Genomic DNA, 13,485 nt, shown 5'->3' on the forward strand with positions numbered 1-13,485 from the left:
TGGGGCGCCCAGTGGGTGTGACTTGGGTTGCTCGATTTTGCCCCCCCGGGGGGACCTTTCCACAACTCAGGAGGGACTGTGGACCGCACAGAGCTCTTGGCCTGAGCCCCTGTTACGGGAGAAAGGAGGCTGTTGCCAAGGACTCCGAGGGGAGATAAATGCCGGGAGTGGACTCAACTCTGGTCAGGACCCAAGCACCCAGCCCTCCCAGAGACACTGTGTGAGCCGGGCCGGCCCTGCAGACAGCCCCTCCCGCCGCCCCAGCCAGGGTGGTGCTTGCGTGGGGAGGACTTTAAATCCGGCCGCCAGACCCCTGGCCGGGAGAGGCGGAGAGGACCGGCCACCATGCACAGCTCCGGCAGTCTGCTGCTGCTGCTGCTGCTGCTGGCGGCCACCACGGGCCCCGCCGGCGCCCTCAGTGATGATGAGAAACGCGTGATGGTGGAGCTGCACAACCTCTACCGGGCCCAGGCGTCCCCACCCGCCGCTGACATGCTGCAAATGGTGAGTGCGCCTGGGGGGGGGGGGGGGCGCTCGCCTGCCCAGACCGAAGGGGCGCTGAGCCAGGACCCCCCCCAATCCCTCCCACCCCCGGGGTTGAAGCTCCCTCAGAGACTCATCTCTCTGGTCAGTGACAGAATTCCTGATATTATGTAATTCACAGGTCCCCAGAGGCAGCCCCATTATACAGATCAGGAAACTGAGGCTCGGCGGGGCTTGCGGGTCCCACAGCCGGTAGAGCCAGACCTGGGAGCCCCAGCTTCCCACTCCAGTGACTCCTTCCCAGCACTTCCTAAAATGCAGGTGCCCCTGATTGAGGGGACACAGGAAGTTCCTAATACAATGAGAGGAGGAACAAGGGCAGCAGGAAGGGCCCCAGCACCTAGGAAGGAGGGGTGGTCTATGGAGGTGGGTGAGAACAGGAGCCAGAAGCGGCCCGGATCACACAGTTCAAATCCTGTCTCGGTCACGCAACAAGACCCGTGATTTGGGGGAGTCCCTTAAACTGGTAGGGACCCTCAGTTTTTCATATGTAAAATGGGATCCTAATTAGAGCTACATATACATCAACATGGAGTGAATCTCACAGATATAACACTGGGGGGGGGATGAAATCTAAAATATATATATACGTACAGTAGGACATACAGAAGGTTTGTTTTTTTTTTAATTTTTTTTAACGTTTATTCATTTTTGAGACAAAGAGAGACACACGGCATGAACAGGGGAGGGGCAGAGAGAGAGGGAGACACAGAATCGGAAGCAAGCTCCAGGCTCTGAGCCATCAGCCCAGAGCCCGACGCGGGGCTCAAACTCGCGGACCGCGAGATCGTGACCTGAGCTGAAATCGGACGCTCAACCGACTGAGCCATCCAGGCGCCCCCAGAAGGTTTTAAACATGTAAAAAATACTATTGCATATCGGTGGGGACACATGCAAATATTGTCAGCATACAGGGACGTTCCTATAGATGACAGAAGCCAGATTTTGGGTGGCAGTAACCTCTGTCGAGAGGGAGAGTTATTTGATGGTAGGGTCAGGAGGCAGGGTGTTTATGCTCAAGATGAAAAAAGATAAAATCAGAAATTCACCCCTTTCCTGCCCTCCCTGAGAGCTGAACTGGCCGTCCTCTGCGCCAACCTGGAGGATTCCTGGGCAGTGTCCAGGGACGCCACAGTTAGTGCCCCAGAGCAAGGTCACACCTGGGGAAGAGAGCAGTGAGCCTGAGGGTCCGAGACTGGAGTTATTGCTCCGTTCAATCTGGCGAAGTGATTCTGGACCGGTCCCTCTACCTTCAAAGGCTTCCATTTCCTGATCTATCACTTGGGACTGGCAATTCCTACCCTGAGGGTCAGATGGGACGATGTATGACAGAGGTCAAGGAAGGCCTCTAGAAATGCACACAGCAGGACCGTTCAACCCCTGTCGGCCTGGCAACCAGGAACTGTAGACGATAGATGAGGAGCACGGGAGGCTGGCACCTGCTCTGCCAGTAGCTCCCTGATTGAGGCCTGGAACTCATTGTTGAGCCTCAGTTTCTTCATCTGTAGATCCCTGATGCCCTACAGTCTCGTTGGCTACCCAAGCCAGGAGCTGCTTTGCGGACAGAGGTGGACCTTGGGGTGGGGCCACATTCTGGAAAGCAGTTTGGATATTCAGGGGATACGGTGCTGTCTGGTGCGAAGTGATGGGAGGAGGGGATGGCCTGGGACACAGGGATAAATTTGGGACAAGGCTCAGGCTCGACCTCAGCATGCGGTATATACAGACACTCTGGAGACAGACGGCCTGGTTCAAGCCTTGATTCTGCCATGTATTAGCTGTGCGACCTTGGCCAAGTGCCTTAACCTCTCTGTGTCTCAGCTTCCTCATCTGTAAATTGAAGATGATGACTACATAGCAAGTCCCTTGTAAGACGGTTGCCAGGATCAAATGAGTGAATATTTATAAAGCACTTAGAACAGCGTGTGGCGCACAGTAAGGGCTCATAAGTGTTGGATTAACCAAAGAGGGAATGAATCCAGGATGACGCAGGTGGCAGTTATCATGGACGCCTTTCTCTCCCTGAGCGTCCACATCTAATCATCACCGCTTTTACCTCCCAGAGGGTTCAATTTTCCTTGAACCCTACTTCCCCATCCTCATTCCTTCCTACAACCCTGATCCAGTGTTTCATTACTTCTCCCAAGGACTCCTAAAACGGTCTCGGCCTGCTCCCCCAGCCTCCGGCCTCTGCTTCCAGAATGAACAATCCAACACATGGGCCTGACCTTGCTCAAAACCCTTCAATGGCTCCCACTGGCTCCTGACCGCCTCGGGATAGACCTCCAGCTCCTGAGAAGGCTCTCTCTGTGTGTCTCACCCCTGCTTACACCTCCAGCCTCCTCTCCTGCTCAGTTTTTCCCTCAGTAACCTCAACAGCTTCTCCTTCCCCAGCCAAAACGTTGTATCTCACCTCTAGGCCTTTGCTCGTGCTGTGCCCCGGTTCAGATGTCTTTCCCCGTCCACCTGACCAATGCCTCAGTTTTAGCACTTAGCTTAGTGCCTCCTCTAAATGGCCCTCTTTGGTGCCTCTATAGTATCCATTGCATATGTGTCATTTAGCACACGGTGGCCCAATCACCAGTTTATGACAATGTGAACTTGGGCTTCTAGGTCCTTGCTCTCACCTCCAGGCTGGTACAGTGCCCAAGACTGTGTGTTGAATGAGTGGATGAATGAACGGACTTGCTTCCAGATGGTGACCACGTGGCCAATGTGGGTGGGTGCCGTGACTCTCAAATACCCACGGGGGGTCTCTGGAAGACTGAGAAGACCTGAGACCCACAGGAACGACTCTACTGGCAGAACTCCACGCAGCCAGCCCGAACAGGAATCACAGCCGGGCTCAGTAGGGAGACCGCTTTTAAGCAGGGTCTGTCTCGGTCATCAACAGTTGACACATGCGTATCGAGCACCTGCTATGAGCCAGCACTGTGCCAGACACTGGGGTGACATACCCTGAAGGAGGTCGCAGTTTAGTCTGGAGCCCAGCACATCATCCCAGACACCCAGATCCAGGTTCCCCGTACCTTGCCCTTTCCCTCTCCCTACCCGCCCTTACTTACTCCCAGAGCCTGAAGACGCTCCGGGACCAGGGATTTGGGACAAAAACACCCAGGGAGGGAAAGGGATTCACCCATAGTCACAAAGTGGGGGGGTCCCAGTCCAGTGTGACCGCCCCTCCCCCCCCCCCCTTCGCAGGCAGCTGCTCCTGAGAACCTCGTGTGGGTGAGGAGCCCCATCCCCCCCTCCTCTCAGGGTCGCCCAAGCTCTTGACACTTTACAGGCCGTCTGGCTCCCACAGCTGGCTGGGCCCCCAGAGGGTGGAACAGGAGTTGCCGCCAGGCCATCCATTTCTAGGAGAGGCCAAGGACAAAGTTTAATGGGATCCAGGCCTTCCTCCTCAATCCTTTGTTAATCCGTCTTCCCACCCACACTGGGCCTGTCCTCCTGGCTGGGGACCCAGAGAACTCAGAGGTCCCTTAACCTAAAATGCCCCCTCCCGCTGCCTCACCTGAAGTCCCGCCTGAAGGACGGGACGTTGGGATCTGACACCAAGGCTCTGAAACTAGGCCTCTTCGTAAGGGTCACACAGGGACACTTAATTTTCTTGGGGAAAGGGGTTGTCCGTTGACAAGAGTTGAGAGCACCTGGGAATAGCACTTGGGAGGGAAGCCTGGAGCTGGTAAAGCCATGGAGGCTGGGCGACCCCAAGGGGAGAGTGGGACCTGAGAGGGGAGTATCGTATTTATGGTGGGAGGGTGAAGGGTTGGGAGGGGCTGGATCAACAGTGCGGCCCTTGAACATCTCACTGGACGTTCTGTGGTCTTCAGAGCAGGCAGACAGTCTTGGGAGGTAGGCAGGGCACAGCCGCCACCTTTCACACAGGAGGATATTAATATTAATTAATAACAACAGTGTCACAAACATCGTCTCATTTATTCCTCCCAAAGCACCACGAGACTGCAGAAAGGTCAGGCACTCTGTCTAAAATCACACAGCTGGTAAACGGTCCCAAGCTTAGCTCACTCCATGGCCTGGGGTGGCACCCTCCCATCCCCCACCCCCACCCCCACAGAAGCCCGCCAGGAGCACAGACCTGTTCCTGATCTTGGCCAAGAGTCACCCCAGAGGAGGGGAGGGTCTCCGGCCCCCAGGGGCCCCCAGGACACCTTCAACCTTCTTCTCTGATCCCCAGAATTGTGGGTATCCTCACCTCTCTCTCCCGCAACCCTCTCCCACCTCCACCGAGCCCAAGGCGTTCCTCACCTCCCTCTCCGACCTGCCCCGCAGAGGTGGGACGAGGAGCTGGCCGCCTTCGCCAAGGCCTACGCGCAGAAGTGCGTGTGGGGCCACAACAAGGAGCGCGGGCGGCGCGGGGAGAACCTGTTTGCCATCACGGACGAGGGCTTGGACGTGCCGCTGGCCATGGAGGAGTGGCACCACGAGCGCGAGCACTACAACCTCAGCGCAGCCACCTGCGACCAGGGCCAGATGTGCGGCCACTACACGCAGGTGCGAAGCCGCGGGGCGGGTGGGCGGGGACGGGCCACAAGAGCACTGGGCGGGGCTACATGACTAGTGGGCGGGGCCGCACGAGCAGCGGGCGGGGCGGGGCGGGGCGGGGCGGGGCGGGGCGGGGCAGAGGCCACCTGTCCCTTCACCGCCTGGGAGTCCGCTTCTTAAACGGCCTAAACCATTTTCAGTTGACTACAAAACCCACTAGTCGTTTGCAAATCTATGTGGCCCCTCCCGTCCTCCTCGGACTGAGAGGACCTAAGTTAGGTGTCGCAGAGCCAGTTTCGTGGAGGGTAATTATTCTAGGCAATCCTGATCGACGTCTAAGCGGTCCTGTCCGACCTAAGTTAGGCAGGGCTGTTTGTGCCCATGGTCTTCTGTCTCATTGTCCCTCTTCTGTCATTTCTCATAGCGTCTAAGTTGCTGCTTCTACTCTGCCAGGGACCGATAAAGCAAATAGACTATTGTGTTCTTCTGCTTTTAAAAACTATGTGTAAATGAGAGCAAATCGTCACTGAGCGAAGGTTCCAGGGAGACTCCGAGAGCATTTCCTGCTCCTCACAGTCACATTTTGCTTACGTCAGGGTTCTCACTGCACTTTGAAAGTTGGAGTTTGCAGATAAGAGGTGTTGGGTGGGGGTACTGTAGGGGTGTGTGTATGGGTGTGTAGAGGAATTAACATTAGTGTTCTTGAGTTCTTATTTTCTCCACCCAATGCTCATTGTTCAAACAATACCATGACAATTTTTTTTTTTTTAAATAAACATCTTCACACCCATATCCACGAATTCCACTTTCCAGGGCTTTTGAGTGGTATTTTTAGTGCTACTCTTTAGGGAAGGGAATCCTAGTATCATCCACCCAGATGGAGAGGTTGTAAGTGCCCAGCAACCCTCCCTGGTTCCCTTCCCTCTGTGCCCTGCAATTTTTCACACTTCCCTTACCCCCAGCATGAGCGCGCGCGCGCAGGATCTTCCTGCAAGGATTACCATCAGTGCCCAGCGGGAGTGGGGCTGCTCCACCTCCAGCCCCATGTTCTCCAGGGCTGACTGCACATGAACTCTGGGGTCATTTCTGCCTGGGAGATGCTCCATACTGGTACCTTCAGCTGACTTAAGTAGAAAAACCCCAATCGTGGGGTTGTGTGTAGGATAATAGCCAGAGCTAGATCTCAGAGCAAAAACTGACCTCCATTTGAGCGACTCCCGAGCAGAGTGGGCCTAGAAAACAAGGGGAGGCTGCTGGTCTCAGCCCATGGCAGTGCCCGAAAGTTTTGAATTTAAAAATGTTATACTTAAGACAGAATTCCTTCTAGCAGGTAGGGGGCCCAGACTTAGAAACAGCAGAGCAGATCCCTGCTTACTTGTGATTTGGGGGAAGCTCTGCTTCCAAAATGGCTTCTTCTGTTTCTTGGATTTTGCTTGTTACTGATATCCAAGATTCTCCCATTTGAGATTCATTCCTTTGGATGTACCCTGTTTAAAATGCACAGGAAATTGCAAAAAAAAAAAAAAAAAAAAAAAAGCACAAGAAGAATTTATGAGGGTATATACAAAGGGAAGGTTTTCAGAGAGGCCTGTCCAAACAATGTGTGTGGTTGGCAGGGGGAACTAGATTGTTCAGGACAAATTCCACACCACCGCCCCCCCCCCCCCCCCCAGCAAAATCCCTGTTTAGAGTTTTGTCCTGAAGCTGCATGTCCTCAGACTTGGATCTCACAGGTTGTAGGGATCCTCTTCTCCCCACCCATAGAAGACTGGTGTAGAGACACTAGCTAGGGACAATCCCACCCAGACGAAACTGTTGAGTTTGCCCTCCTTCAGGTGGTCTGGGCCAAGACAGAGAGGATTGGCTGTGGCTCCCACTTCTGTGAGAAGCTCCAGGGTGTTGAGGAGACCAATATCCATTTGCTGGTTTGCAACTATGAGCCTCCGTGAGTGCCCAGGGAGTCCTGGGGGTAGGGGATGAGCAGGGCCAAGGGGAGGGTTGGGTTGGCAGTCTAAGAAAGTGGGAGGGGGCCAATCTGGGGCCTTGGGGGAGCTGTGAGGGCACCGATGGGAGTCTGCTCTCATTGACCCAGCAAGTTAGTTGGGAGCAAGTAAGACCCAGGGGTACTACCGGCCTAGGTGTGTGTATGAGGGATAAGGACAGGGGTTTGTAGGGACCGCCCCCCGCGCCCAGCACAGTCCTCGCCTCCCGCAGGGGGAACGTGAAGGGAAAGAGGCCCTACCAGGAAGGGACTCCGTGCTCCCTGTGTCCCTCCGGCTACCGCTGCGAGAACTCCCTCTGTGGTGAGTTGGGGGTGGAGTGGGGAGGAGAAAGAAGGGGAGGGAAGGGATGCCTACAGGACGGTCCTAGAGCCTCCCGGGACTTCCAAGAGGTGCACGGGCAGGGGGAGGGGCCTGGCGGGATGCGACCTCCGGGGGCCCTTGGCGGGCCCACCCTATGCGGGTTCCCAAGCCCAATTCCCCTTCCTTGCTCAGCCACTTTGGCCCCCTGTCATTCAAAGTGACCGGTTTTCAACCCCCCAAGTGGAGGGTAGAGGAGAGTCCGGCGGCTCCCGAGCACCGGGCGAGGTGGGCGTGACCGGAGGGAAATGTTCCCCCATGTGGGCGGAGCCTGGCGGTGGGCGTGGACTTGAAGGGACCCGGGCTGCGTCGGGCACAGGAACCTAGCTGGAGAGTCCCCTGAAAAAGTGATTGTGTGAGCGCGGAGAGAGGATTTGGACGAGGAGGATGGAGAAGCCACTGTTACAACGTTATAATAAAACAACAAGGTTATAAAAAAGTATCATTTAGGGGCCTGGGTGGCTCCGTCGGTTAAGCGTCCGACTTCGGCTCATGTCATGATCTCTCAGTTTGCGAGATCGAGCCCCGTGTAGGGTTCTGAGCTGACAGCTCAGAACCTGGAGCCTGCTTCGGATTCTGTGTCTCCCTCTCTCTCTGCCCCTCCCCCGCTCATGCTCTCTCTGTCTCTGAAAAATGAATAAACCTTAAAAATTTTTAAAAATATTTTTTAAATAAGTATCATTTATTATGAATGAAGGACATAGTCGCTGGAGAGGATGTGTTTGTGTGTCATCGTCAGACATTTGGTCGCCTCATCTTGATTGCGGGGGGGCTCCGGACACGGGGTCCTGCCACAGCGCTAATGCCAAAGCCTTGTTTCTTATCAGAACTCATCAGAGACCCGGAGGAGGCTCAGGATTTGCCTTACCTGGTAACTGAGGCCCCATCTTCCCTGGCAACGGAAGCTTCAAGTTCTAGGAAAAGCGGTATCCCTTCTTCCGTGGCAACAGAAAATCCATCCTCCTTGGTAACAGAGGTCTCGGGCCCCCTGGCAACCAAGGCTCTTCCGGCTGTAGAAACCAAGGCCCCGTCTCCCTTAGCAACGGAAGATTCCCCCTCCATGGCAACAGAGGCTCCACCTTCCTTAACAACTGAGGTCCCTTCCTTTTTGGCAACTCACAGCCCCTTTGCCTTGGATGAGGGGCCAGCAACCTTCTCCAAATCGACCAATGATCCCATCTCCCAATTGGCAGACAAAGAGGCCAGCAGGACAAGAATGCCCCCCAAGACCCCAGAGAGTTCTCTGCACCCCAAGATGTTCTTGACAGGGACACGGGAGCCACGACCCCACTCCCAGAAAGCAGGCAAGGCCGAGGCCGAGTTGTCTGCTTCCAGTGAGGTCTTGGCCTCAGTTTCTCCAGTCCAGGACAAGACAGGTGGGCTGCCGGCCGCATTGGACCACGTGGGGCACACCTCCTCCAAGTCCCTGTCTAACTCCCCCAATACCTCTGCCACCTCTAATGCCGTGGGTGGGCGAACCCTGGCCCTGCAGTCGTCTTTGCCAGGTAAGACCTGTAGTGTTTGTCCCACTTCCCCGTCTTCCTCTAGAATGTCGGCGCCCTGCCCCCAGCATAGGTGTTATGGCCATAGCGGGGCATGCACCCTCTGAGTCAGAGCTTCCTCCCTGGCTGCTGGGCCCCCACTTGCATGCCTGGCAGGGAGGGTGGGAGGTCGGGCAGAGCTGTCTCCAGGCTGAGGCCGTCTCCCTCCCCACAGGCGCAGAGGGCCCTGAAAAGCCTAGCATCAAGTCAGGGCTGAAGTCGGGCCCTGGTCACATCTGGGGCCCCCTTCTGGGGCTGCTGCTCCTGCCTCTGCTGGTGCTGGCTGGAATCTTCTGAAGGGGTCATCACTCAAAGGCAAGGCCTGGTGGGGGGACCCTGGCCTCGTGCCCGCTCCAGATGGTCTTTCTCCAAGCAAGAGGCCACAGTTTCCTGGGAAGGTCCTGCTCTGTGGCCCAGTAGCTGCCCCCCCTCCCCGGCCCCCCAGCCTTGACCCCAGCTTCTGGCCAGACGCCAAGCCAGTAACCTTGTGCTCTCGGGAGGCCTAAGGCCAACTCCTGGCTCTGCCCCAGGAGTGCCTCTGCCTCCGTGGGGGTCTCCCCTTAGCTAGCTGCAGACCGTGCTGGGCAGTGTTCCTGCGGCCACTTGTGCCCATTCTCCCGTTGTCCTGCGGTCACGTTTCTGCTCTTCCAGGGACAGAAGATATCGGTGCTTCCCAGAGACCCCTTGACCCCTCCTAGTCCCCTGGCTTCTTCTTTAAGCCATCTGAGTCTGAGACTGTTGCCAGGAAGACCTTCTGCCTTCCCAGGGTGAAGAGATCAGCTGTCCTCCTGCCATCTCCCCCACCCTGTCCCCCGCCCCCAAACAAGATGCTTCTTGGCTGAAGGCCTTCTGGAAGGGAAAGGCTGCAGGGCACGCCTCATCCACAGATGCCTTTGGGGTGCGAGGCCTGGTTGGCTATGAGTTCAGGTTGCCACCTATGACTGCACCCCCTGCCTGGACCCCTCCTGCCCCTCCCACCTCAATCCTGGGTCTGGGTGGGGGTTCAAGAGAGATCCCTGCCCACCGGCCCTGCCAGAACTGTCTGCCTCGGCAGGTAGGGGGGTTCTTCCTGAGCGCCCCCTCCCCCTACTTGCTGGTGTAGCCCCGGAGGGGGGTTTGTGAGGGGCAGATGAAGGACAAGCCCCACCTGAATGGGGTTCTATGGGGCGGGGGGTGGGCAGGCAGGGACCAGGGAAGGGAAGCAGCCCCTGACTCCTGAATAAAAGCCTGTGTAAGAATACCGAGTGTCTGTGCTTGTGAGGGGTGGGGGGCAGAAGGAGGGCTCTCTGAGAGGCCCCGAGGAGGTTCCCCTCCCAACCACTGGCAACGGTTCCTTCTCCCACACCTCCTGTCCCCACACACACGCCATCCAGTCCTTCGGGGCGTCTTTCTTTTCCTTCCTAGAAACAGTCCCCCTCCACAACTCACATCTTCAGGCAGCCCGCGGGAAGGAGAAAGGGCCAAGGGGCTGGATCCCCCAGCTCCAGGAGTCACCAGTGGAGGCTAGTTGGGTTTTAGACCCAGAAGCAAGGAGTGGCATACAACCTCTTTGCAGGGTGCTGTCGCCCAGGCCCGTCGGGCACACAAGATCGGAAGGCTTTGCCAGCCCTCGGTGCCTGGAGGAATCCCGAGAAAGGGTTCTGGAGTCTCAGCCAACATTCCCCCAGGGGACAACGGCAGGACCGTGCAGAGCGCTGTCCTCCGGCAGGAAAGCACAAATGTGGGGGGGGGGGGGGGTGGGGTGCGGCTAGCAGCAGGTGACAGGGCAGCTTGGGATCAAGCAGGGGCTGGTGGGGAGGGGGAGAGCGCCTGTCTGGAGTGTGAGCAGTTAAAACAGGAAGCATACAAGTCAGGCTGTGTGGTGACCGTAAATATATATTACATAGTCGTATTTATGTGTATGTGTATGTGTATATATGATACAATATATTAAGATATCTTAAAGATATAAATTAAGACATAACTCATATAGGGGCGCCTGGGTGACTCCGTCAGCTGAGCGTCTTGACTCTTGATTTCGGCTCAGGTCATGATCCCAGGGTCGGGGGATCAAGTCCCGAGTCAGGCTCCGTGCTGAGTGTGGAGCCTGCTTGGGATTCCCTCACCCCCGTCCCTCTCCGTCACGTGTGTTCTAAAATAACTATATATAACTCATATAAAATTCACCCATTTAAAGTGACCACTCAGTGGTTTTTACTCACAGGGTGGTGCAACCATCAGAACATTTTAGAACGTTCTCATCACCCCAAAAAGAAGCCCCACACCCCAGGCCCTAAGCCACCACTAATCCACTGTCTATGGATTGGTCTGTTCTGACATTTTGTGTAACTGGAATCACACACAGGTGGCTTTTTTTTGGTCTGGCTTCTTTCACGTAACACATTTTCAAGATTTATCCATGTGATGGCATGAAGCAGTTACTTCATTCCTGTTTATCACCAAGTGATATCCCCTAGTATAGAACACCTTTCATTTATCCATTTGTCAATTGGTGGACATTTGAGTTGTTTCCAGTTTGGGGCTATTTTGATGTTGCTATCAACATGCGTGTAGAAGTTTTTGTGTGGATGTATGTTCTCATTTCTCTCGGGTATCTATCTAGGAGCAGTATTGTATGGTAGGTAACTGCGGGTCACGTGATCACTGTTAACTTTTTTTAGGAACTGCCGGATAGCTTTCCCAAGCGGCCACGCCATTTCACATTTGCACCAGCAACAAGTGTTTCCATTTCTCCACGTCTTTGCCAACACTTGTTATCTTTTTAAAATTATAGCAATCCTAGTGAGTGTGAAGCAGTATCTTATTGTGGTTTTGATTTTCATTTCCCTGATGGCTAATAATGCCAAGCATCTTTCCAGGTGCTTATTGGCCATTTATCTCTGGAGAGAGGTCTATTCAAGTCTTTATTATTGAGTTGTAGAAATTTTTTTTTAAATTTTTTTTCAACGTTTATTTATTTTTTTGAGACACAGACAGAGCATGAACGGGGGAGGGTCAGAAAGAGAGGGAGACACAGAATCCGAAACAGGCTCCAGGCTCCGAGCTGTCGGCACAGAGCCTGACGCGGGGCTCGAACTCACAGACCAGGAGATCATGACCTGAGCCGAAGTCGGACGCTCAACCGACTGAGCCACCCAGGCGCCCCTATAGTTTCAATTCTTATATTTAAGCCTTTGATCCATTTTGAGTTAATTTTTCTATGTGGTGTGAGGTGGGAGTCCAACTTCGTTCTCATGCATGTGAATATTCGGTTGTCCAAGCACTTTTCGCGGAAGACGATTCTTCTTCCGTTTAATTGTCTTGTTGCCTTTGTCCAAAACCAACTGACCTTAAATGTAAATGTTTATTTCTGGACCCTCGATTCTATTCCATTGATCTATAGGTCTATCTTATGCCAGTACCACACTATCTTGGTTACCATAGCTTTGTAGTAAGTTTTGAAACTGCAAAATGAGCCCTCCAATTTTGTTCTTTTTCAAGACTGCTTAGGCTATTCTGGATCCCTTGAATTTCCACATGAATTTTAGTTTCGGCTTGTCAAATTTCTGCCAAGAAGTCGTCTGAGATTTTGATAGGGATTGTGTAATCTGCCATCTAAAGTTTTCCAATCCATGAACATGGGCTGTCTTTCCACTTAAGGTCTTTACTTCTTTACTTTTGTTCAACAATGTTCTGTAATTTTCAAAGTATAAATTGTATGGTTTTTTGGTAAAACTTATTCATAAGCATTTTATTATTTTTGATGCTATTATAAATGAAATTGTTTATTAATTTCATTCTCACTTTCTTCAACTGTGTGTGTAAAGGAGTATGAGTGATTTTTGTGTATCAATTTTATAACCTGTACCCTTGCTGAATTATGTTATTTCTATGTGTTTAAACACTTAAGTGTTTATATGTATTTTTGGTGGATTCTTTAGGATTTTCTATGTACGAGATCATGTTGTCTACAGACATAGTTTTACTTCTTTCTTTCTAACCCAAATAACTTTATTTTTTAAAGTTTATTTTGAGAGAGAGAGGGAGGAAAGAGCACTTGAGCTTGAGAGGGGCAGAGAGAGGGAGAGCAAGAATCCCAAGCAGGCTCCGTGCTGTCAGCACAGAGCCCGACACAGGGCTCATGATTTGTGAGATCATGGCCTGAGCTGAAATCAAGAGTTGGACACTGAACCACCCAGGTGCCCCCCAGATAACTTTTAATTCACTTTCCTGCTTGCCCTGGTTGGACCCTCCAGTACAATGTTGAGTAATGGCAAGAGCAGACATCCTTGTCTTTCCTGAGCGTCGAGGGAAAACGTTAGATTTCTCATCATTCAGTCTAATGTTAATTATGGGTTTTTCATAGATGCCATTTATCAGGGTGAGGAAGTTCTAAGGTTTTTGAATGTTTTTGTCATGACAGGAAGTTTGACTGGCACTCTGCGGCCTCCAGGCCTCTGCGGAGTGGGGAGTACTCTGCTCCAGCACTATGCTGCACGGCCCCAGGCATCTGGGGACCGGTAAAGCAACGAGGGCTCTGGTAGGACCCAGCACAG

The 13,485-nt window shown here is 53.6% G+C and overlaps 1 protein-coding gene across 3 annotated transcripts; it reads left to right on the forward strand.

Moving 5' to 3' along the window:
- Window positions 1-259: 259 nt before the first annotated feature.
- On the forward strand, window positions 260-10,190 carry PI16 (peptidase inhibitor 16). 3 transcript variants are annotated; one of them, XM_086706722.1, is made up of 7 exons: window positions 260-504; window positions 4,837-5,058; window positions 6,885-6,994; window positions 7,264-7,352; window positions 8,237-8,914; window positions 9,126-9,265; window positions 9,602-10,190. In XM_086706722.1, the coding sequence occupies exons 1-6, from the start codon at window positions 346-348 to the stop codon at window positions 9,245-9,247; spliced, it is 1,380 nt and encodes a 459-aa protein (XP_086562848.1). In that variant the 5' UTR covers window positions 260-345; the 3' UTR covers window positions 9,248-9,265; window positions 9,602-10,190. The 3 variants fall into 3 exon arrangements, with proteins under 3 accessions (XP_086562848.1, XP_086562849.1, XP_086562850.1); XM_086706723.1 differs by having other exon boundaries at window positions 9,717-10,190; XM_086706724.1 differs by lacking the exon at window positions 9,126-9,265 and having other exon boundaries at window positions 262-504.
- Window positions 10,191-13,485: the final 3,295 nt, after the last annotated feature.

Source organism: Puma concolor, chromosome B2, assembly GCF_028749965.1.
Source record: "Puma concolor isolate L17-30 chromosome B2, mPumCon1.1.hap2, whole genome shotgun sequence".
Classification (NCBI taxonomy): Eukaryota; Metazoa; Chordata; class Mammalia; order Carnivora; family Felidae; genus Puma; species Puma concolor.

Excerpts from the sequence above, each read along its gene's own strand:
- PI16 (XM_086706722.1), top strand. The coding sequence starts at position 346 with ATGCACAGCTCCGGCAGTCTGCTGCTGCTGCTGCTGCTGCTGGCGGCC. Across the intron at positions 6,995-7,263 it reads GTTTGCAACTATGAGCCTCC|GGGGAACGTGAAGGGAAAGA; the intron begins GTGAGTGCCCAG and ends CGCCTCCCGCAG. Across the intron at positions 7,353-8,236 it reads CTGCGAGAACTCCCTCTGTG|AACTCATCAGAGACCCGGAG; the intron begins GTGAGTTGGGGG and ends GTTTCTTATCAG.